The sequence below is a fragment of the Poecilia reticulata genome, chromosome 15 (genome assembly GCF_904066995.2).
Source record: "Poecilia reticulata chromosome 15, P_reticulata-male-v2, whole genome shotgun sequence".
NCBI classification, from domain to species: domain Eukaryota; kingdom Metazoa; phylum Chordata; class Actinopteri; order Cyprinodontiformes; family Poeciliidae; genus Poecilia; species Poecilia reticulata.
Window position 1 is genome coordinate 21,285,314 of NC_088844.1, and position 22,368 is coordinate 21,307,681.

The 22,368-nt window shown below is 40.2% G+C and overlaps 1 protein-coding gene across 13 annotated transcripts in view; it reads right to left on the bottom strand.

Annotated features, from left to right (window-relative positions):
• The window catches only part of tacc2 (transforming, acidic coiled-coil containing protein 2), a 58,507-nt gene that overhangs the window by 21,746 nt on the left and 14,393 nt on the right, over positions 1 to 22,368 (bottom strand). For 12 of the 13 annotated variants that reach the window (XM_017308954.2, XM_081616597.1, XM_081616595.1 and 9 more), the window contains 3 exons: positions 16,567 to 22,047; positions 14,697 to 15,287; positions 7,340 to 7,615 (listed from right to left, as the gene is read on the bottom strand). In XM_017308954.2, the coding sequence (XP_017164443.2) occupies positions 7,340 to 7,615; positions 14,697 to 15,287; positions 16,567 to 22,047 (6,348 nt within the window). The remainder of the gene's footprint in view (positions 1 to 7,339; positions 7,616 to 14,696; positions 15,288 to 16,566; positions 22,048 to 22,368) is intronic. The other variant, XM_081616596.1, reaches the window with a different exon arrangement.

Consider the following 22,368-nt stretch of genomic DNA (forward strand, 5'->3'; position numbering starts at 1 on the left):
ATATTCATAAACTGTGCAGCATCTGAACAGTCTCTATGTAGGTTTTAGAACATGCTTCGCTAACCACAAATGTTCATGTTTTTTAAAATGGTGTATGTTATCAGCTGGCACAAAACAGTACAAAGCTGAATAAAGGTTTAATAAAAGAGCTTTAAGAATTTTAAAAGAAAAATCTGAAATATTTGGCTTGCATTTGTATTCGTCCCCTTTGAGTCTACCTTGCTTGTATTGTACTGCAGCTCCAAGTGCTTTGGGGTTTGCAGCTAACAGCTTTGCAAAATGCCTGCAGACTGAATAGTTGAAATGAAAATGCAAAGTACCTTAAGCTCAGTCAGGATGTCTGCAAAGAGCAACTGAAGGTAGTAGAGTGTGCTTTAATTCAGATTCCAACCAAAGTTTGTGTCCAATATTGATATTTGATTAAAAATATGATCAACAAAGATCATTTAATTCCAAAGCATCCCCCCACTAATTTAAAATAATTATGGTCTTAAAGATTAAATTCAAATTTGCATAAATTGGTATCTGCAGGAAAAAGCCTTACAGAAACTGCAAGACCATCAAATGTTTTTTCTTTTTTTCTAATGGAGAATAAAAATATTCATCTTCCTGTTCTCCTCAGTTCACATCACCATTGAGCACCAGAGTGTCTGAGATGTGGAGCACTGATCCACTCCTGAATTATCCTCCAACCCCCCCACACAGCGTGTTCTATTTCAACACCGTCACCGACGTCAGCTCCCAGCACGGCAGTAGCGTCCTCCTACTTCCAGAACAAAAACATCACCCCACCAGCCTCCCTGTGCCACCTGACTCACTGTATTCTGATTCCCAGGGACCCCTCTGTAAGCACTGTTATGGTTTTTCTGTAGCCACTATACAGTATTGGCAGCTAAAGAACGTGCGTGTGTGTCCACACGAGTTTACATGATCTTATTTACATCGCAAAATCAAATCAGACCAGCATTTAAATGCTTGTTTTTTAATATCTATGACTGTTTATTAATAGAGAAAACAAGATGAAAAAAAAACAAAAGCGATTAGTGTTTTTCCAACGTCTTAATCTAGAAAATGGCATCACCTGGCAGCTATAGTGAACATCTATGCAGCATAAAAAAACACACTAAACCCATGAATAAATAAAAAAACATCAAGTGACACAATTTTGTGTTTTTTTTCCCTTCCAATCAGAACAATAAACACAAAAGTCAATAATTCCAAACTCACATGTGCTCTTGAGATGGACAGCGCATCTGTCCTTGCTCCATGGACTCGTTGGCTCCCATCCTTGACTATCTCTGCCCACCCTGCCCCCCACCCCTGCCTGCTCCTGCTGTCCAGCCACCAACCACATCCACCTGCTACCTCCAAAGCTCCCTCTCCTTGTAGGCTTGCAGAGCGGGCAGCCTGTGTCAGAGGAGGCGAGCGCACCGTGCTGCAGTGCAGAGGATGAGAGCGGGCTCCTTGCATTAGGGAGCGAAACGGTGGCGGACGATTTAAGAGGCTCTTCGCTTCATGTACAGCATCCTCGGTCCTCTGCTCCTCAACTTACGGGGAAGCATTCCTCCCTCTCATTGGGTGCAAATGCAAACAAATTGATGCAGCACCCAGTGGGGGGAGGAGGGGGATCTAAACCAAGCTTAAAAATAAAAAAAGCATAAAAAATATTCCAGCTTTCTTGTCGTTATGGATGTGACTGAAGAGCGTTTTCTCTGCTCAGCTATAGAAATCGCTGAGCTGTGTAGCTGCTCTCACAGCCTCCTCCCCCTTTTTTCCTTCATTCCCCCTAAACTCCAGACTCCTGCGCCTTTAAAAAGACAAGCAGCTCTTGACACCCCCCTTCATCTGCTAATGCGACTATGCAGGGGAGCCAAACAATGGATGGACCCTGAAACTGCCGTGATAAAGTGTCTCTTTCTCCTTCGCTCTCAGTTTCTCTTTTCCACCATCCCAGACGTCTGAGTTAACAGACCTCGCTAAATGGCTGTCATGGTGCCAGATATTCACTCTATCAGCCTACGACCTGTATAGAAAAATATATATACTTGTCGTTCCCTCTTTTTCACACAATGGAAGGATCCAACACAGTCTAGCCAACCAGGGAGATGCCTGAGGTAAACAATAGAGTGCATGAAACCAGAGTCTCAGAGTCTTTTCTTTCTATATGTCTATAAAGTTAGCAGTAGTTTTTTACAAGAAAAAAAACTTTAAAATACAACTGCATTTGTTTCCAACTACAGAATGCAATAATATGTGGGGAGAGGCGGACACTGTAAAATCTGAAGTTACAGATGTCAGTTTCCTATTTTTAGTTTGACGCTCCTCTTATTAAAAAATTAGAGACCTGGTAAAAATGTGCAAAAAGCCTTACAATAAATTAACCTTTTATTGTGGTCGGCGGATGTCACTTAAAAATTAAGAAAAATCCTACTTTCCGTTTGAATGCATTTATACAGTGAGTAATTTAAATCTACAATAGTAAAATATTGTCAATAAAGTAACTAGTTAAATCTGTTGTACCTCATTCTGCCAACAGTCCTCTCCTATTTTTACAATATAGAAAGAAATTGTGTGTGCAATTCCTCTTTACACAACCTAGCAATTTGTTTCGGATCATTATGCTACTGAAAGACCCAATCCAAAAGATTTTAAATAAAATCTGTTGGATTTTGGTATTTAAAAAGGTGCATGATGCTGTGCACTTGACCACTTTTCCCAGAAAAAAAGGTCCCACAGCATCACAGATTCTCAGCCGTACTTTAAATGCTGTGATCCTTTTTCCAGATATCCATCTTTCGTTTCAACTCCAACTCAACTGCAGTGTTTTTTTAAAAAAAGGATCAACTTTAGTAACATCTGAAAAGGCACCAGTTTTCTTTTTTTTTTGATAAAACTGGGTCTTCATTCAGCCTTGTGGCTATTGGCTAAAATAAACTTTAGTTGTTGCCCTCCCTAAAGGGACTTTCAAAGATTGTTGTTTTTATTGTTTTTTTTCCCCCCATCAATGAGTAAAAAAATAAAAATCAAGTTATGGGTTGGATTTTTCCCCATTTTTTAGAGTGAGATAATGCTGCTGCAAATAAAGTTAATTCAAATGCATTTTACACGTCATATTCGGGAATGTTAATAAGTATTTTCATATCTGATTTCATCTGTCTCTTTCTTGAAGCCCTGGTTTTCTCTCAAGGAGTGGCTTCTTAAGTCATCTCTGTGACAGATGCAAAGAATGTGTCCTGTGGGCTTTGGATGGGGGGCAGGATCAGTTTCATCAAATTCCCAACTGATTTCAGCTACAATGAGGAAAATGAGGCTAAGCAACTTGAGAAGAGTAAATCTATTGTGCCTCCCTGGAAAGTTGCGGGAATACTATCTCTCTAGCATAACTTGAGCTGGCAGACGCTCCAACTTTCTGTGCTAAGCTTTCAGGTGTAATACCTGTGTCTGTCAGGGCAAAAAATAATTGTTCAATTTGCTCAGCACAACCTGAAACACAAACCCAGGTGTGAACATCAAGTTAATTTATTATTTGATGAGTGAACTTGCAAAGCATACTGAGAAGGTTTTATTCTTGATGGTTTGATGGTTGATGATTTACAATTCAAAGAAACCCATTCAATTGTAGCCGAGTTCGAAAGTCAAAGCACAGACCCAGCTAAAAGAAAAATCATTGATTATCATTTCCCTTTAGACCGCCCACCCCCACAGAAGCTCAAAGATGTATCTAGGACACAGAAGTCTGTCCAATATCTGTTCCAGTAGGTTCATTGAATGAAAAGCCTGTTCTTTTACAGTCGAGTTTTGCCCCTCAGTTTCAGCTGCAGAGCAGAAAGAAATAAAGAATTCAGCCTACTCATGCACAGGAAAAAATGGCTGTGACAGGGTTTCCTGAAAGATTTATAAGTGGGCTATGAAAGATTCAACTCAATATCCATTTTTGTATCCCGTTTCAGACTCCAGAGCAACACATAAAACTCCACAAAGAACATTTTGTCCTTTAGGGCAAAATGGACATAAATGGTTAGTTACCGTGGTAACCTTTATTCTCCACTTATGGGATGTTCCTTCTGCCATGACCAGTCGCGCTAGCTAAACAACCAAAGTTGTCAGCATCAACCTCACATTCCTTACACTGTTTTCAAAGAAACGGGTGAATTCTTGTTTATGGATTTTTTTTTACAAAATTTTCATTTCAGAATTCTAAATAAATTTCAAGCTTAGTTTCAAAGTCAATTTGCAGGCTGCCAACAAACCACTTCAGTATGAGCACTGCGCCCTACCTCTCTGGCAGCTTTTGGCTTTATGAACCAGGCAGACTGTATGCAACACTGTTCTGATGTTGTCATCTTAGAGAAATTTCTCTCCACCTGACACTGTGTAAACATTCTGGTCTCAGGCCTTTTTGAAATGTCTTGACCACCAAAGCTCTTGGGGGAAATTTTAGCCAGTTCATATTAATCTGCACAGATGTTTTGATGGGGTGACAACGACCCAGGCGGTAGAAGTTCGTCTTGTTACCCATAGTTTGCCGGTTCAAAGCCCCACTCTATCCCTCTACGTATTTGTGGCGATTGTACGGCAGACTTGCTTCTGTCAGCCTGCTCTCCATCAGCATATGAATAACTGAACATACTGTGAAGTGCTTCGGCGTTCTCTGACTTGATAAAGCAGTATACAAATACACTGCGTTTACCATGTAATGCCCAACAAAACTGGCAAAACTGGCCAATTGTTAAAGCTGAACTTAAGTGACGTCACTTAAGATATAAAGCAACTGATCAGACTATATTTACTGTGTGTACCAATAAGAAATATAAAAGTGGCTTGTGAAGAGGACTGAGTGAAATGTGAATGAATGTCAGTTAACAGTCTAGGTGAAAACTCGTTAAAAATCTCTCATCCCGCATATTGTTTACCAATGCCAGGTGATTGGATCGATTCTTGTGCCTTGTGTGATGTCATTGACAGATTTTTCTTAAATAGTTTACAGCTAAAAACTTTTTAATATGGTGAAACGCTGCAGTGGAAATCCATACTTTAGTACTCTGCTGTTTTTTAAATTTTCAGTATTATTTTAAAAAACACACCACTAATATTCTTGAAATATTAGCTATAGGAAAGAAACATGCTGCTGTTTTGCTGTAGCAGAAGATAACGATAAAAAATAACAGTCACAAGCAAAATAAGTAGAAGGTTTTCTGTGTCAAGTATGGCAATTTTAAAAACATCTTAAATGACCTTCAGTTGGACCTTTCTCCTAAAAATTTAGAAGGCACTACTAGAAAATGTAATGGTCACAGTTGCTGAAAATTAAGGGGTGAGAATAGTTTGAGAAGAAACTAAAGTTTCACTGCATAAATTAACTGTAAGCCACTATGGACAGAGAAAAACCAACAGATTTACTGCCAAAAATAAAAGTCACAGAAAGATGTGACAATCTCTTATCAATTAAGAACATTAAAATAAAGAAATAATTTTTCAACCTAAAAGAAAAACTTAAGGCTCAGATTCAGCAGCTACCATCCTATTAGCTCAGAGTAAACAAATCAATGAACAAAATTACCTGAAACTGAAGTGGTAGGTCTACACATGCTCTGCCATAATCGTACATATCTTTGATCAAAAATGAACATTTGTGGAGTCAAATGTTACGTTTTTACAAAGCTCTGGATTCCTCTTCAGTGCACTCGAACAGGTCACTCAGAGACTATAAATAATATAACATTATATCTCACTGATTTTTTTTGTTTTGTTTTTTTAATCCTTCTGCTCCTCACTAAGCATGGCTTGTTTTCATAAAGCTAAATATTCACACAGCTGCTTCAAATAAATATGTACCTGGCTAGGACTCCCTTGAGAAAGAGAGTCCTCTCTTTTGGTAAAATCAAGGTCAAATAAACTTCTGCATATTAGAAGCTTCTTGTCTAAATCATAGAGATCTGTGTATCGTGTACTGCATCAGCACTGATTTGTCCCCCTGTGTTCAGTCATGCATACATGTGAGCACTTCAGCGTTCATCTGCACAGTTTGCAGAAAACACCCTCTGGTGGTTGCACAAAATCATTACACCACAGAAGTGGCTGAGTCATTCCTTCCAAATAAACTTTATGCAATAAAATGCAAAGCCAAGAGGGGCTGCAGAAGAAGGGTGTGGATTAAACAATGAGAACTATTCACACTTTATATATTGTGGCTATAATTTAGCAAGAGTTTCATAAGAAATACACCACTGTGTTCCAGACAAACAAAAACGCAAAGGAGCTTTATCGACCTATGATTGCACATATAAAAGCACAGTAGTTATAAAGAATACATGTAAGTATCGGTTGCTATGTTCAATTTTAAAAATCCAGTTTGATTTCACTTTGTGGTCAGCATACATAGCAGTGTCATGCTGTCATTTTATAAGTGGGATAACAAGCCCAGTTGCTGACAGGGCATATAGGTTTATATGAAAACCTGATGCTGCTTTATGACAGAAAAATGCTTGAACAGAACAAAACCACTGCCTTACAAAATTATGTATACACCTTGCCCTTTTTGTCATTTTGTCACATAATAACCACAACAATTAGATTAGTTCTATTGGCATGTTATGAGACAGACCAACATAAAGTAGTGCATAGATTTAAAGTAGGAGGATCATTATATAGGAACAAAGTCTTATTAAAAAAACTCAAAATTGCAGTGTGCATTTGCAATCAGTACACCAGATAAAATACACTTAAGATTGTGGTTGCAAATGAATAAAAATATTTGAAGTATAGGAATAATTTCACAAAGAATTATAACTTTTGTACTAAAATAAACTCATTTAAAAATAGACATTTAAAAATAGAGGTGATTTTCAACAGGACAAAGCTGCATTTTGAACATCTACTGTGACATATGTGCTTACTTTGTAAACTACTGGATAGAAATGTCTTCAGATATTTATTCCTCCTCCTATTTTAAGAGCTTATTCTAAGATAAAATACCCGTTCAGCTGCATACTTATCATGTAAACATACACATAAAATGAGCTTCACCTCTGAAATGTGCTTTATTTCTTTGAGTTATGCAAAAAAGCCTTGCTGAATGGGTATTTCAAATAGCTCTCTGTTAAAGAATTGCAAGATCAGGATCTACAAGTTGAGTAAGTGTGTCAGATGTCAATTTAATGGTATCATTTGACCAGAGCTTTGATGCTGAAATTTAAGGGTTTTTGGCTTCGGTGTCGACACAGGACAAATTCCAAGGTCCAAATTAAGTTGCATTGCATTTGCCAATGCTGAATTTTAAAGCTAAATGATAAAATGGCTTAAACATGGAGATGTTTAGAGGCAATGATGTGTACCGTACCTTAACAGAACCCGGCAGGGTGCAGACACAGGGAAAAGGTCCTCACAGGGTTCAGCAGGAAGTGTACAGGGGTCTACAGAGACAGCAGGAGGAAAGCAGGGGGATGCAGGTGGGGTTGGCAGAAGTGTCTCCAAAGATGTGAGAGGGGCGAGCGCTGGGGTTTTGTGGAGGTGAGGAGGGACGGCAGGCAGGTGAGTAGTGCTGTGATCGTTGGGGGCAGGAGTGGGAGAAGTGGGGACGGGGTGGCCGCTCTCTTCCTGCTCAGCGAAGGAGAGTCTGCAGAGGGAGGGAGGGCACAACATCAACGGGCAGACCAAAGAAACAAACTACATCCTTTGTCGTGTTTCTGTTCAAATGACTTATGAAGCAGACTTGACTAAAAACAGAAGGCGACAGTATGTCTTCCTATTTGAAACTCAATCTTCAGCTTGTCTCATTATTGCCCAGACATGACAGTCTACTGTTTCAGAGACTTAGCCTGTTTAGCCTGATGGTGCAGGCTCTGTCATCAATGGCCACCTGGTGGAGTGGATTTAGACCCTGATCTGTTCTGGCCTTATCACAAGTGGTAGGCTCTCTAATCTGACAGGCAATGCCTTGGACACCCATGCAGCTGCTCTGCACCCGGGGAATGCCTCCTGTTTGGCTTCAGAAATAGCCCAGCAGCCTCTTCTGACAACTAGAACCTCAAAATACCTCATCAAAAGCACAAATTCAGCCAAATGTAATGTTCCTTTTAGATGTTCCTACCAAGACATGTTATACTTTCAATAGGAAATCTTCCTTTATTTTCAGGTTTGACAAATTAAAACGCATTTAAAATGCAAGAAATAAAAATTTAGATATATGACCTACAATGGGAAGCTAACAAAAAAAGCCTCAATTCTCCTCTCCGTCTTATCTACGTGGAGGTTTGTGGGTGTTTGCTTATGCACAGAAGGGAAGGACTTTGACTAGATTATACTAATTCGAGTCATTTTTTTTCTTTGTTTTAACTTGCCTGAATGTCTAAGCACTGTTTGTCATTAATTCTACTATTCATTTTAAGTGCTTTATTTTTCTTTCTATGGAAAGTAATCCTGGTTCAATGCTTCTGTATTCAGTTTCGCTGTTGCTTTTCTGAAAGGAGCCATTGATAAAGCAGTTTGGTTGAATAACTTTGACTACTCTTATTGTTTTTCTTTGCCATAGAAAGTACGCCCGATCGAGTGTTTCTCTTTTTTTTTTCTGCACACAAAACTTTCTTTGTACTGTCGCCACATGCTTGCTCGGGATGAGAAACCGTTGGAAGTTCAATCACCTGAAGTCATGAACTGGGCTTTCCTTACATAAACTCCCTTTGACCACCTGGCATTTTATGATCAGCAGAATTAGTTTTTATGCAATTAAATTTGAATCTAACTATAGGACTGGACTGTGACTGAATAAACTGGATTCTCTAAATCTGGAACTTAATTGAATCCTCTGAATAAGCTGAACTAGTACTTGTGAATTCACAAGTATGATGCTGAAAAGTTGTGGAATAAGCTCTGATTAGATTTCATTTTATGTAAGTTCAGTATCAGCTGACCCACTCAATGTAACAGCTGATGATTTCTAATTTAGCAGTGCCCACAGATATGATGAGCACAAAGCAGAAGCAGGATAAATATAACAAATTAGAGCAAAAGAGCTGTTTCAAGTGGGACAAATTCAATCTTATGCCTTATCCCTGCAAGCTGCCCGATGCGTTCTTACTGCCATCAATTCATCTGGGAGCTGGGCAACACACTCTTAAACTTAAAGTTAAATAAAAAAAAGTGTTGTAAGAGCCTTTTTAATGAATAATTGTACAATCTTATCATTCATTAATGAATGTTAATAAGCACATTTGAATGTGCTTTGGAAGGATTTCTGGCCTTTTTGGTTGCTACTACTAAAGTAATCTACTGGAAACATCTGGGTTTGAGCGTCCAGGTGTTTTATGCCAGACTTTTAAATGAAACCAGCTGCAGTTTACCAGAGAAAAAAAAAAGAGTTTTTAAATTGCTGTAAAGATTGGACCATATCACTCTTTCTGCAGCCAACAGCCAGCTCATAATGCTCACATAGAAGCGCCTAAAGAAAACATCTATTGTTTGGCAAATTTGTACTTTACCCTACTTTCTCCTGCCATTATATTTTAAATGTCAGAATAAGTTGCAGACAATAATTTATCCAGTCATGCAAAGCAAATAAATCTACAATCACCAGGGCAACCAGTCTATTTACATCCAAGAGTAGGTTTCAACACACTCAACTTCTCTTCAACACTTTACTTTTTCTGTTCAAAACCTCCAGAAAACCAACATATTCAGTCATTCTGCCCTCAAAAGAATTGTGCTCCTGCTTTACATTTGATGTATCAGATAAAATAATACTAATTTCTATTTCTTCTCTTGGATCTTCGGTAGTAACAGACCTAGAGTCATGTAATTAACTGCTCAGTTACAGAGGGGCAATTTCTAACTTCCTAGAAAACTCCATTACTCCCAGTTTCTAAATCTGCTGAAGGCACTTATTAGTGATTTTAAACCCGTCAAAATTCTTCCAGCAGAATCCAAATTTAGTGTAAAAAAAAAAAAAAAGAATAAAAATTCTAGAAAATATGAAAGCAAACAGTGGTGGTGTAGTCGGGGGCCATTTTTCTTTCACACAGATTAAAAATTATCTCAGAGGGTGGATATTAATGCTGGTGTACCTCAAAGCTCTGCCATGGATCCTCTGATTTTTACTCTATACTCTAATGTAAAGTTTTTACCTAATGCTCAGATGTTTGCAGATGAAACTTTTGTTTATTTACAAGAAAAACCAAAAACCAGTCGGCAGAAAAGTGATCTGCTCTGATGGTTAAGATCTCTAGCTGGTTATGTAACTCATGCCTGCTTTGTGATGTTGATAAATCCTTTTGAAGTTTGCAAAGATCCGGAGTCAGATGTTACAGGGTTAGGAAAACATTTCAGTACTAATGGTAAACAGTTTTGCATCTCACTTTAAAAGACATGTTTAAAAGTTAGCAGCAAATTTAAATTTAGTTTGGTGAATTTCAGAAATACAAAATAAGTAATTTAACTAATCAGGCTTCAGAGAATTACACAAATACCATGAATTGGTCACATATAAATGACCAATACTGAACAAAACGTCTTCAATTAAATAAAATTATATATTTTGGGAAAAGAAGATAAAATATCTGTATATTTTAGTAGTGTGTAAAATATGACATGATTACATAAATAGACTAAACACCTCAGAAACCCTTTTAGATATAACAATGGATTGGATGTACAGTTCTTTGTAAAAGTATATATACCCTTAAATGTTTTTAAATGTTTTATCCCGTTACAACCACAAACTTCAACAGATTTTACTGGCAGTTTATGTGGCAGAACAGCACAACAAATAAAAAAGCAGAGCCCAATTTTGAAGTGGAAGGTAAAGAATACATGCGTTTTAAAAGTATTTTACAAATAAAAGCAACCCATGTATTTGTATCCAGGCGCCTTTACTCTGATATTGCTAGTTAAAATTCAGAGCAATAAAGTGGAGGGACAGATTAGAAATCAATATCACCGGCTTTGAGGTTTAATCAGAGATGCAGCCAAAATGGTCCATTGTAACTTTGCAGGAGTTGCAGAGATCCACAAGACATATGTCAATTGTGAACTCCATAAATCTGATTTTTACAAAATAAGTCAAGATCCATTGTCTTTCGTTTATGCAAGATCGAGTCTCAGAGGTGAAACATCCAGGAGGGCCAAGAAATAACAAGCACTGTGTCTAGAAAAACCAAACCCGCAAACTACCATAAACACACTATCCACTAGGAGTGGGAACCTTTCACTATCTCACAATTTGACTCAAAATCAGTGTTTGATTCAAAATGATTATTCGTAATGAATTCTGATTTAATCTATAGGTGTGCAAAGCATTCTCATGATCTACTCCATTCTGGTTTGCGAGGCAGAAGGACTAAGGGATACATTAAAGTGTCTTTTTCACATTTATTAAATTTTAAATATGCGTGCGTGGGATGTAATAACTCCCTTCCTCCAATCCTCTGTCTTGCCTTTAATAAATTGGTCAAGGAGCGAGCACCACATCATTCTGCAGACAACCTCCTCCAAAGAGGAGTTGCAATTTCAGAAGTTTTTAGCCATTTGACAGTGTTTGTGATCATTTATTCAACAACTGTAAAAAATGACAATTCCTCACCACGTCGGACATTTTAAATTGATTCTGAATACTAGTAAATGAGAATCATAATTCTTATGTGAATCAAATTTTTAGCACACTCCCACTATCTCTGCTGCTAAATATGGTGGTGACAACATCATGCTGTGGGGAGGCTTTTTTTTCCAACAGACAAGAAAACCTGTTAGAGGCTGGAATAGACTTGAATCAGTATCATCTTGCACCAGGACAATGATCCTAAACATCTGTTAGACTGGTCCAGTCAAAGTCTAGACCCAAATCCAGTTGAAACGCTGTGCCAACTGCTCTCCGTCAAATCTGACGGTGAAGAAGAGGAATAAACTTCAGTCCCTTGATGTGTAAAGCTGGAAAAGACCAATCCCAAAGGCCTACAGCTGTAATCGCAATGAATGGTGAAGCCCACCACTCTTTTCAGATTTTTGTTTGCACAAAATTTGTGATTGTAATGCAATAAAATGTTCAAGGGGTGTAATTCTAAACCTGAAGAGCCGCAGCTAGTTTTAGAAGAAAAAACTCCAGTCAACTGTTTTATGTGGTAATGCAACTTTTCATAATAACAATTTTCAAAAGTACTTTGGGTTCAAACTGAAAACCCAAAGTTTCAGTTTGAGGTTACTAAATTTCCTTAGTAACCTCCAAAAACACTACAAATACAGCAGTTGATCACTCCAGACATATTTCTGGAGAAAACATTCAGGATCAAGTTAAACAACTTTCCAGTTTCTATAAATTACAGGTAAACTCTCATCCAGTCGTTGGAGGCGGTAGTCTAAACATGCTGATACTTGTAGACTTTCTTAAATGGAAGGCAGCAAACTCTATGCTCAACTTCACGCCACAAAATCCTTCCATACTGTCATGTCTCTGTCTGTCCCGCCCCTCTGCCCATCTGCTGGGGTCAACAGTGGCACAGAGTAATTAGCACAAGTTACCTCCAGACCATCTGCTGCGTCCACCTGGAAGGATTTAAGCACCAACACACTTGTTCTACAAAAAAAAAAAAAAAAAAGAAAAAACAACCAAAAACAAAACAGCAGCAGCTCTCTGTCAAACTCACCCAGAAATCCCAGATTTCAGCTGTGGAAAGGATCCATCACAGAAAATGTGACTTTAATATTGAACTTTTACTCAGTTTCTTCTTTACTCCACAAACAGGGGAACCTGCGACTACACCTCCTTCTCCTCTCTGTCTGTCTGTGACTCCGTCGCTCACTCTCACACACGCTCAAGTGTTTCTCTGAAGCCTGGCTTTTTGTTCCCTGCCTGTGCGCTCTGTGAAAATGACTTCAGTGGGACTGTGTCCTGCCCAAATTCCTCCCACTGCAGGCTTCAGCTCACAAAGCCGCACAGACTGAGCAGGACTGACAGCTACGTTAGCCTTCGGGGGCGGAGGAAAATACAACATATGCCCAACCTCACACACACATCATTGGCCAGGCAGTCATATTTTTGTCAGCCACATGTTTGCATGTGTAACCTTATCTATCGCTGACATATGGGAGTGTATATCACCGTTATTCTTTCTCTGAGAGAAGTTGTGGGTTCTATGATGGGACAAATGCCGAGACTGACAGGCAGCAAGTGCTGCTCCGGCATGTAATCGCCTCTTCGGCATGCAACAGGCGGCGCATAGGAAGCATGAACGAGAAGGTAGTTGGTAGAAAAAAAAGAGTGAATAACACAAAATTAATAGAAAGATCCCTACATGTTTACACTGGTTTGTTTTACTTGTTTTCATACCCTATTAAGTGTCTAGTATTTGTTCTAATAAAATTTTTTTAAGTATTATTTAATGTGAAAGACCAACTAGTTGTGAAGTGGAAGAAAAATGATATATGAACTTTAAAAATCTGAAAAGTGTGGCATACATCTGTATTCAGTAACCCCTCTCAACCAGAATCAGATATATTTAATGAAATGGGTCAATGAGTGTTAATTTTTGAGTCTTCCCACAAATTCTTCATTTGGATTTAGGTCCAGAGTTTGACTGAGTAATATGAACACGACTGTTTTAATCTAACCCATTTTATTGTAGCCCGAGCTTTTTATCCAAATGTGCTGTCCAGCTGGATAATGAATTTTTTGCACCAGTTTCAATCTTTTCCCAATCTCAAACAGGTTTTCTTCCAGTATTGGCCCATTTATAGCTCCACCCATCTTCCTAATAAGTCTGACCAGCTTCTCTTTATGAATTCCCGGCTTGTCTTGCACCAATGTGAACTTCATTTGCTAACAAGTTGACTTCTAACGTAACTGAATGTCCTGGGTTTTATTTATGGATGTCAGGGTAAAGGGATTGATTACATGGGTATTTTGTACTTAAACTTATTTTTAAACAATGTTAACTTCTACTTCACTGTTCTGCACTACAATCCCAATAAAATATATTGAAGTCTGTGGATGAAACGTTGACAAAGTGCTGAATCTTTTCAACAAAAAAGCAGTAAATAATTAAATTAGTGAACTAAGAGCTGATAAAATGATTTAAAAAGTGAAATCAGACGAGTCACATAGAAGCTGAACTAAAACCAACAATGGCCTCAGAGGCAGAACAGACTGGCAAGGCTCCTGCTAATTGGTTTGATCAGACACGGTGAAACCGCTGCAGACAGAGGAACCTGACCAGACACCCTCCGAGGCTCTGAGAGCCAAACAAATTCATTTTAAACACATAAAAGGAAAGGAAAGAAAAGAAAAGGAAAGGAAAGGAAAGGAAAGGAAAGGAAAGGAAAGGAAAGGAAAGGAAAGGAAAGGAAAGGAAAGGAAAGGAAAGGAAAGGAAAGGAAAGGAAAGGAAAGGAAAGGAAAGGAAAGGAAAGGAAAGGAAAGGAAAGGAAAGGGGCTGAAATTGATAATAGATTCATTCTAAAAAAAAATAGATAGGAGATCAAATTCATGAAGGTTTATTGACCTAAATATATTAAGAGGTATGTTTCTATGCTCCAGATCCTGTCTAAGTCCTAGAGGAGCAGTCTGTTGGTTGGTGCCTATAGGAAAATATTATGGACCAGGTTACTGGACTACAAATCACATCTTGTTTAGCTGACTAATTATATTTTTAAATGTTAGACTTACAAAATCAATTAAGCTACTGACTGATAGCTTAATTTTTAATATCAGCTTACCCGCTGTCCTGTAGCTCTGTGGAAAGATGTTCGACTGTTTCTGGCACTTCAGTTTTCTCAACAGGGACTCTGAATGGCTCCACAGGTGGGACCTCGATGGGTTTTTCTTCTGGCTCCTCTAAAAGCTTCTGCTGCTGTTGTACAGTCTCTGCTCTTTGCTCATTTGGTTGTAAATCTTCTAGATTTGGCGTTTCTCTGACTTCTACCTCATTTCTGGTTGGCACTAGAATCTCTTCCGTCTCTTGAGCAGGTTGTAGGAGTTCAGTGTGCTCTGTTGCAACAGATTTCCTGTCGAACAACTTTTGAGATGACTCTTGCTCCAAAGGTTTTGTTGTTGTGGATGATTCTCGTGGGAGCTCAGCCTTCGAAGTCAGGTCTGTCGAATATTGTATTGGTTCAGGAAGATCCACCTTCTCTAAAGGTTTAGGAAGATCATTTGGCCTCTTTACAGCACTTTGACATGAGCTTTGAGCTGTGTTTTCCTCTGCATCCTCTGGTGGTAGGATCACCTCGTCTGATATCAGCGCAGAAGGAATCTCCTCAGTGGGAGTTACAAACTCAACCTGAGGAGACTCCAGAGATGGGAATGGTCTGGGAAAAGAAGAATAGAAGAAGAAAAGGGTTAACGGAGCTGTTGCTTGACAGCAAAAGTCCAAACAAATGACACGTTTGCGTGGGTTTGTGAAGGTTGTGTATACAGAGATGTTGACGTGTGTGTTTTGTGTGAGAAGAGGATCGTTGTCTCCCTGGAGATCAGGGACGATGTTACAGCTGATGTCATCCTTTTGAACATAATGGGCTGCTTTAGTTTCATTAGAGTTCAACCAGCAGTCATATGACTCAATTCAAACACAAAGTGCAGCTCTGTGTTTACATCCTCATTCATATTCATTGTCACGATGCTCTCCTCAATAGCGTTCCAGACAAGGCCTGGACAGGGTGTTACTGTTATGTTGATTAAAAAACAGAAATTATCACAAAAACAAAAGTCTGCCTGAATTCAAAGACACTACAGATTCTTTTGTTGTGATGCTTTGTGATGATATTAGCAGTAATAGTTTCCTGGGGTTGAGGTTTTAAACTACTTTAGCCATTTAATAAGACATTTAACAAAATTTTCTAAGTGTGTAGGACACAAAATGAATTAAATAAAAATAATATAATTTTAAAAAGTTGATACGTGGTTTTAATCAAAACAAAAATATATTAAGAATATAGTAAGGATTATTATTCACAACTACCAGATTCCCTAACTATCTGATTACCACTTTATCAGTGAATATTGGATTTAGGATGAATTTTTTTAAGAGTTTCTCTAAAGTAATTCTGTCCACCATTTTATCTGTCTATGTAAGTAATTTTCAAGCTGAGTTCCACATAAGATTGTTGAAGAAGCCAAAAAAAGCCTTAAAATCCCATTTTTTGAGCCTGCACAAGTAGAATAAAGGTTTAATAAAACATATATAGGTTTAACAATTGTAAATATCTTTGACTTTGAAATTATTCAAATCAAAATAGAACAAATTAGTTTGAGGTTTTTGTGGGGGGGTTTGCAGAGAACGTGAATATAATGCAAACAGCATGGTGTCGTCTTTTAGACCTGTTCTAAACAGATGAACTGAAGAACTACCCACAGCTGAAGTCCAGTATCCTAATCTATCTAATGATGCCTCCCAGTGATCACAATGTGACTTTAGCCTCCCACATCTCTACATACTTACTAAAAAAAATACTGTCAGCTACAGGTAGGGGAACCAGAATGAATACCTTTGACAGAATCTGACCACAATAAATCCAAATCCAAACTAAAAACTAATATGATCCCCTTAGAACAATTTTAAAAACTGTATGAACATGCTATTGTGTTTACCTCAAGGCATCTTGTGTATTCACTTGTTCGCTCTGAGAGAGGTGTGCAGCGTCTTTTAGGACTTGAATCCAGTTTGTTTCTGGTTCCTGGGATCCTTGCTCTGGATCAGGACTCTCTGAGACTTTTTGCTCAACAAGAGAGCAGCAGGCAGGAGTCTTTTCGAGAGGTTTAGCATCACGCCGAGAAGCAGTGGCAGGGGGCTTTACCTCAGCCTTCTCCTGGAGCTCTGAAAACGCCACCTGATCATGGCGTTTCTCTGACTCATGAGGAGACGGGATGGAGGTCGAAGTAACAACAGATGGGATGATGATGGCATCAGCGCTTGTTTTATCTATCACACTACCGTCTATTTCAGTTTCCCTAGCACAGCTAACGCCCCCTCCTGAGGGACAAGCAGGGGTTTCTATGCTGCTCTGTGGCGCGTTGTTGTTAAAGAGACTGGACTCTGATTCTGCTCCACTTTCTTTATCATTTAAATTTGAAGTCACTTGCTTTCCTGCACTATCAGCTACTTGCACCCCCCTCTGTTCCCTCTCCTCTACCAAATCTGCCTCGTCTTCTTTAGGGATTTCCTCATCATTAGAGCTTTTTATGGCTGCTTGTACTACTTGGCTGCTGTCTGTGTCAGAGGTTTTATTGCAGCTTTGCAGCTCTGCATCCTTAATGTCACCCCATTGGCTTTTTTTAGCTGAGGCAGCACTAAAGTCCTCTCCCCTCGGTTCTGCTTCCCCAACATTTTGCTGTGTGCTGAACCCCTTTAGATAAACTTCATCAGCTTGGTTTGCACTTGAAATATGAGTGTCTTGACTGTCTGTGCTGACTTTTGATGAAACTGAATGTTGTCTAGCTGAAGTCGAAGCAAACTCGACAGATGCAGCACTGTTTTTTAACATTTCACATGTTCTGTGCTGGTCCATGTTAGTTATTTGTTCTGGCTTTTTGTTTCTGTTTGACTCATCCAGCTCTAAGCCAGGGTCTTTATTCACATCTAATCTCTGCCCAATCTCACCTACTTGAGAGCAAACAGTTACTAACCCTGCGTCAACTGATGCTTTTCCATCTGCACCATTTTCACTTCCATTTAAATCTACAGAAAAGCCAGATGGCACCTTTTCTTTCACTGCAAATCTAAACAACTCATCCTTGTTAACTGATTCAAACAAACTCTGATCAGAGCAGTCTCCCTCATCTGGACCTGCAGGTTGGGTCCAATTGCAAATATTTTCTTTGTCGTCAGTGGTTCCACCTGACATCTCCTCTGTGGAATGTGTGGATCCCAGACGCTGCTCCCTTTGCTCTGGTTCTTGAGCAAAACTGTTTAGATCTCGCAAGTCCTGCGATTGGCCAAAAGCTGGGCTCAGATCTGGTGCAGCGTCAGTGTCAGAGCTACATTCCAGCACTGTTGTCACAATTTGGCTCAAACTCTGGTCGTAAACAGCCTGAGTTTCAGTGTTGGACTCCAACTCAGGAGGTAAAAATCTTTCAGATGTTCTGCTGGAAGTTGAGGAAGTTTTACTTCCACATTTAGATGGAAAGCTCTTATTGGTTTCTTCTTTGTTTGCCATTTCTGTTGGGGGTGATTCAGTCTCCATATTGTGTTTACGTTGTGGCTGCAAAACTGCTGCTCCCATAAAAACAGCCTCTTTATCTGGTCCATTATACTGCTGCTGCAATGTTGGGTCTGTCTTTCCTGTCTGCTGCATTTTGTTATTTGCTGCTTCCTCTTGATTATCCATGGTTATGTCTTCATTTAGTTTCTTTTTTTCCCCCATACTATCATTTTCAGTGTTAACATGTGTCTCACTAGTAGAGTAGTTGACACATGCTAGGTCATCTCTGTTAGATGTTTCAATAATAGTAGAGTCTGGCTTATCGAGACATGTTGGCATTATATTACCAGATCTTTCCTTTAACAGTACATCATCTGCAGCTGAAGACTGGGCTGCAACAGTCAAGTTTTCCGCTTGTGAACAAGGATTATTCAAATTCTTGGTGCGAGATATCAGGAGTTCATCATCAGAGTGCTCAGCACAATCGCTATCCTTCAGCTCCCGACAGGTTTCATCTGTTCTCAAACTGGCAATACTGTGATTCAGATTCTCTATTAAAGGCATTTCACCATCCTGGTTGCTTGCCACCTCTCTGGAGATGCTGATGCAGTCCCCATCAGTACTGTGGCTACCTATGTTCTCTGGAAAAGAGACATCGCAGTCGGTAATAAACTCCAAGTGACTCATCATTGGTCCAGGAGGCTGTAATGCAATGGGTGGGTTGATGACATAGCCAGTCTCTTCTTTTGTCAAACCAGTAAAACCACCCATCAGTACCTCAGTAGACTCCATGACATCAGTAAAGACTGGTTCAGTTTGAGGGGTTTCATCTAAACAAGAAGGCTGAGAGGTGGGCTCCAGAGGTTTTGAACCTGAGCATGTAGAAGGGTCAGCTTCAGATACATTATGCTGGTTCACTTGTTTTTCTTCAAGGGTCACAGTAGCATCATGTTTTGAAGATAAATCTTCCTGCAGGCATTTAGTCTCACTGTCAATGTCATGTTCTTCCTTACCCATCTGCTTCTCCCCAGTGGGAGAAGAAAGTTGTTTTGAGCATGCCTCTTGTTCGGCCATTCCCTCTGAGTGTATAGCACTTCTTTCATTGTGATCATAATCTAAGGCCATTTTCTTAGCATCACCTTCACCCAAACTGGCCATCCGTTGTTCTTGAATCTCATTTGAACCATGTATTTCTTCTTCATCCTTCATCAAACCTGTACTTGTGGAGTTTTCCGGCATATCAAAGCTGAGGTGATTGGGGAAGGTGTAGCTGGCCTCTGTCACAGGATGGTGCAACGTCTCATGAACAGTCAACGGAGGCAAAGAAGCACAGTCCAAACCTAGAACTGGCATGTTTGTAAGAGTCTCTGAGGAGCTGAGCTTAAAATTAACATCATCAGCAAAGTGAACTCTGTTACCTCCACTGCTGGTGCACAAAAGGACACCTCTTCCAGTCATGTTGGGACTGCCACTCTCACTCTGGGTACTGGCTGTACTTTCGGCTGTTTTCTCTTCAATGCTACGAGGTCCAACCTGTTGATCCGATCTTGCTTGTTGCTCACTTTGCTGTGATGTATTCAAAGGCTGAGGAGAGGTAAAAGGCTGGAAGACGTGGTTGCAGTTCCTTTCCGTGATGATTGATATCTGACAAGGTTGTTCCAAAGACAGTGCTTCCTCTGAAACCAGTTCTTGTATTGGTTCGGTCTTTATCTCAGCGTCTGTATGGCTGGAGCCCTGCTGCTGCTCAGAGTAAGAGGGAAGAGGTAAAACTGTCACGTCATGCTGCTTGTGATAGAAACGCTCCTCTTCAGAGCCCTCAGGAATGGTAGCGATCGGCTCACCCCGGCACGATGACTTCAACTGTGACTCGGCAACATCACTGGGCGGACTTGCTCCCGTCTTGACTGATGACACCCCTCCAACAGAGCCTTTCGGCTGGCTCGGTAAATTGTGCTCTCCAGCAAGCCCTCCTTTTTCTCCTACCTCCCCTCCTCTTCCTTCCCCTCCCTCTTCCGATCTTTCTAAATGTGCACCACTCCTGTGATCCTGGAAATGAGGACCAAAGGTATTCGTACAGCCTTCGGAGAATAGTAGCTCCTTTTCAGCGTCCGTCTCTTCAGCTGGTGAGATCTCTGTGTCTGTGCTGTGAATGCACGCCTCTCTCGGTCCCTTAATTTCAGCCTCAGCCAAGTTGTGTGGCATTTTGCTGCTGCAGCTTTCCTCACATTCAGTCTCCCCCTCTTTGGCCGAGAATGGAAGCGTGCAATTTCCTTGTGAGCAGTTTAATGAGATGAGGTGGGGGCTCTCCTGGAGTTTGTCTCTTTTTACATCCGCAGAGGCAGGATAGCCTGCTCTTCCATCCAGTTTGCCTTCTCCTGCTCCTTTCTCACTCTCTGCAACTGCTACAGTAGCTACCGTCTCCTGTAGATCACGGCTCACACTTTCTCTCTCTCCCTCGCTTTCTATCACTTCTGACAGTGTGGGTGTTGTCAGTGGCAACGTATTAACCACTATTACAGCGTTTCCAAGGCCGCTCTCCACACAACCGTCTCCCACACAAGTTCTACTTTTGGAGAGTACGTTCTGATCCTCTGCTGTGGGTATTTTTGTTTCTGTAGTAACTATAGCCTCCTGTCTCTGTGCATTCAATCCCTTTTCACTACAATCACCTTGTCTGGTAGCTGCAGTTTGGAAATGTGTTGCTGGTGTACAGTGGATGCCATTTTCTCCTTCAGTTACATGTTGCTCACACTCTGAGCTCTGATCATTAACACTCATATCCATATTGTTGTGGTTCTCTGACTGATGGGTCCCCTGTGAAAGGGACTGCATGAAGTCAGGTGAACAGGCTGAGGCAGTAAGATGATCCAGACTGCTTTGAGGGGAAGACTTTTGCATTCTCACGGGATTCAGCTGTTGCTTGTAATCAGTCTCTTCCCCACAAGTCAGAAGCTCAGAGTCTAGCTCCGACTCAGATGTAGCATTTTCTGCTAAATCTGTGTGAGTGCCAACATATGATAGTGACAGAGCCTGTTTTTCAGTTTCGGACTGGCAAATCTCTGTCTTTGCTTCCTGGTCACTCTCGGCACTCTTTTCTATCTTCTTTTTCTTGTGTTTCTTTTTCTTTGCTTCTTTGTTCTGTCCAATTTGTTTGTCAGATTTTGATCTTGACTGATTATCCTCCCTTTCCTTGTCTGTTTCTTTTTTTGATCCTGATCCTGTTACATCTAAACCATTTGACTCGTCTGTACAAACATTAATATTAAACTCATCATGTGTATTTTCTTTCCATAAGGTTGCAGCCTCTGCTATTCCTCCTGGGCTTTCTTCTTTAATCTCTGTATCAAAATTATTTGAGCTGTTTATCTCAGCAGTGACATTCAGACCAACATGTTCATTTAAGGTCTTTAAGTCTCTCTGTTCTTTTGGAGATTCCCTATTTGTATCCGATTTCTCCTCTTGTTCATCCATCTCCATTTTTGACTTAAGCTCTGAACATTTCTCCACGTTCTGATTTGCTTCTACTTTACTTTCCATCTCTGTTTTCCTAGAGTTATTCTCCTTTCCTAGAATGTAATCCCTAAAACTAAACACAACTGTGTCCGTCTGACTGTGTGCTGCCTCACTGTTTCCATGTGTACTCTCGTTTCCACGGCCACCGTTGCTATGTCCTGGCTGCACTGCAACTGGAAGTGGCAAGAATGATTTGCTGGACTCATTAACCATCCCCTCATTGGTTGCCTTCCCTACTACATCCTGAGTCATTTCAGACTCCTTAGAAGAGAGCATGCCCAGCGACGCCATTTGTTCTTCGCATTCTTGGAAGGCCATTTGGAGTTCCTGGTCCAAGAAGTTGGTTGGGGAAGGTGTCAGGGGTCCCGGCTGAGGTGAAGAATGGACATCTGGGCTTACTGGCTGGGTGCCATCTGGCCTGAGATGAGGGCAGGGCGACACGGTTAGGACGAGACAGACAGCTGCTCATTCCACGATGCCGTCGAGCATTGCTATTGGCAGAGCAGAAGCCCATGCTCAGCAAACACAACACCCAGTTGCACTTCAAGATGCGTGGGATGGCCCTTCCTGAGCAAGAACTGAATATCAGCTGTTTCTAAGATTATGGGAGTTTTAAAGAACATGCACGTCTTTTTACAAACAGACCAGAGCACAAACTACATCTAATTAACTTCACTAAATCAGTTCTCACTGATCCTTAGTGTCTCCCTATTTAAAGATGTGCAACGTTAATAGCTTC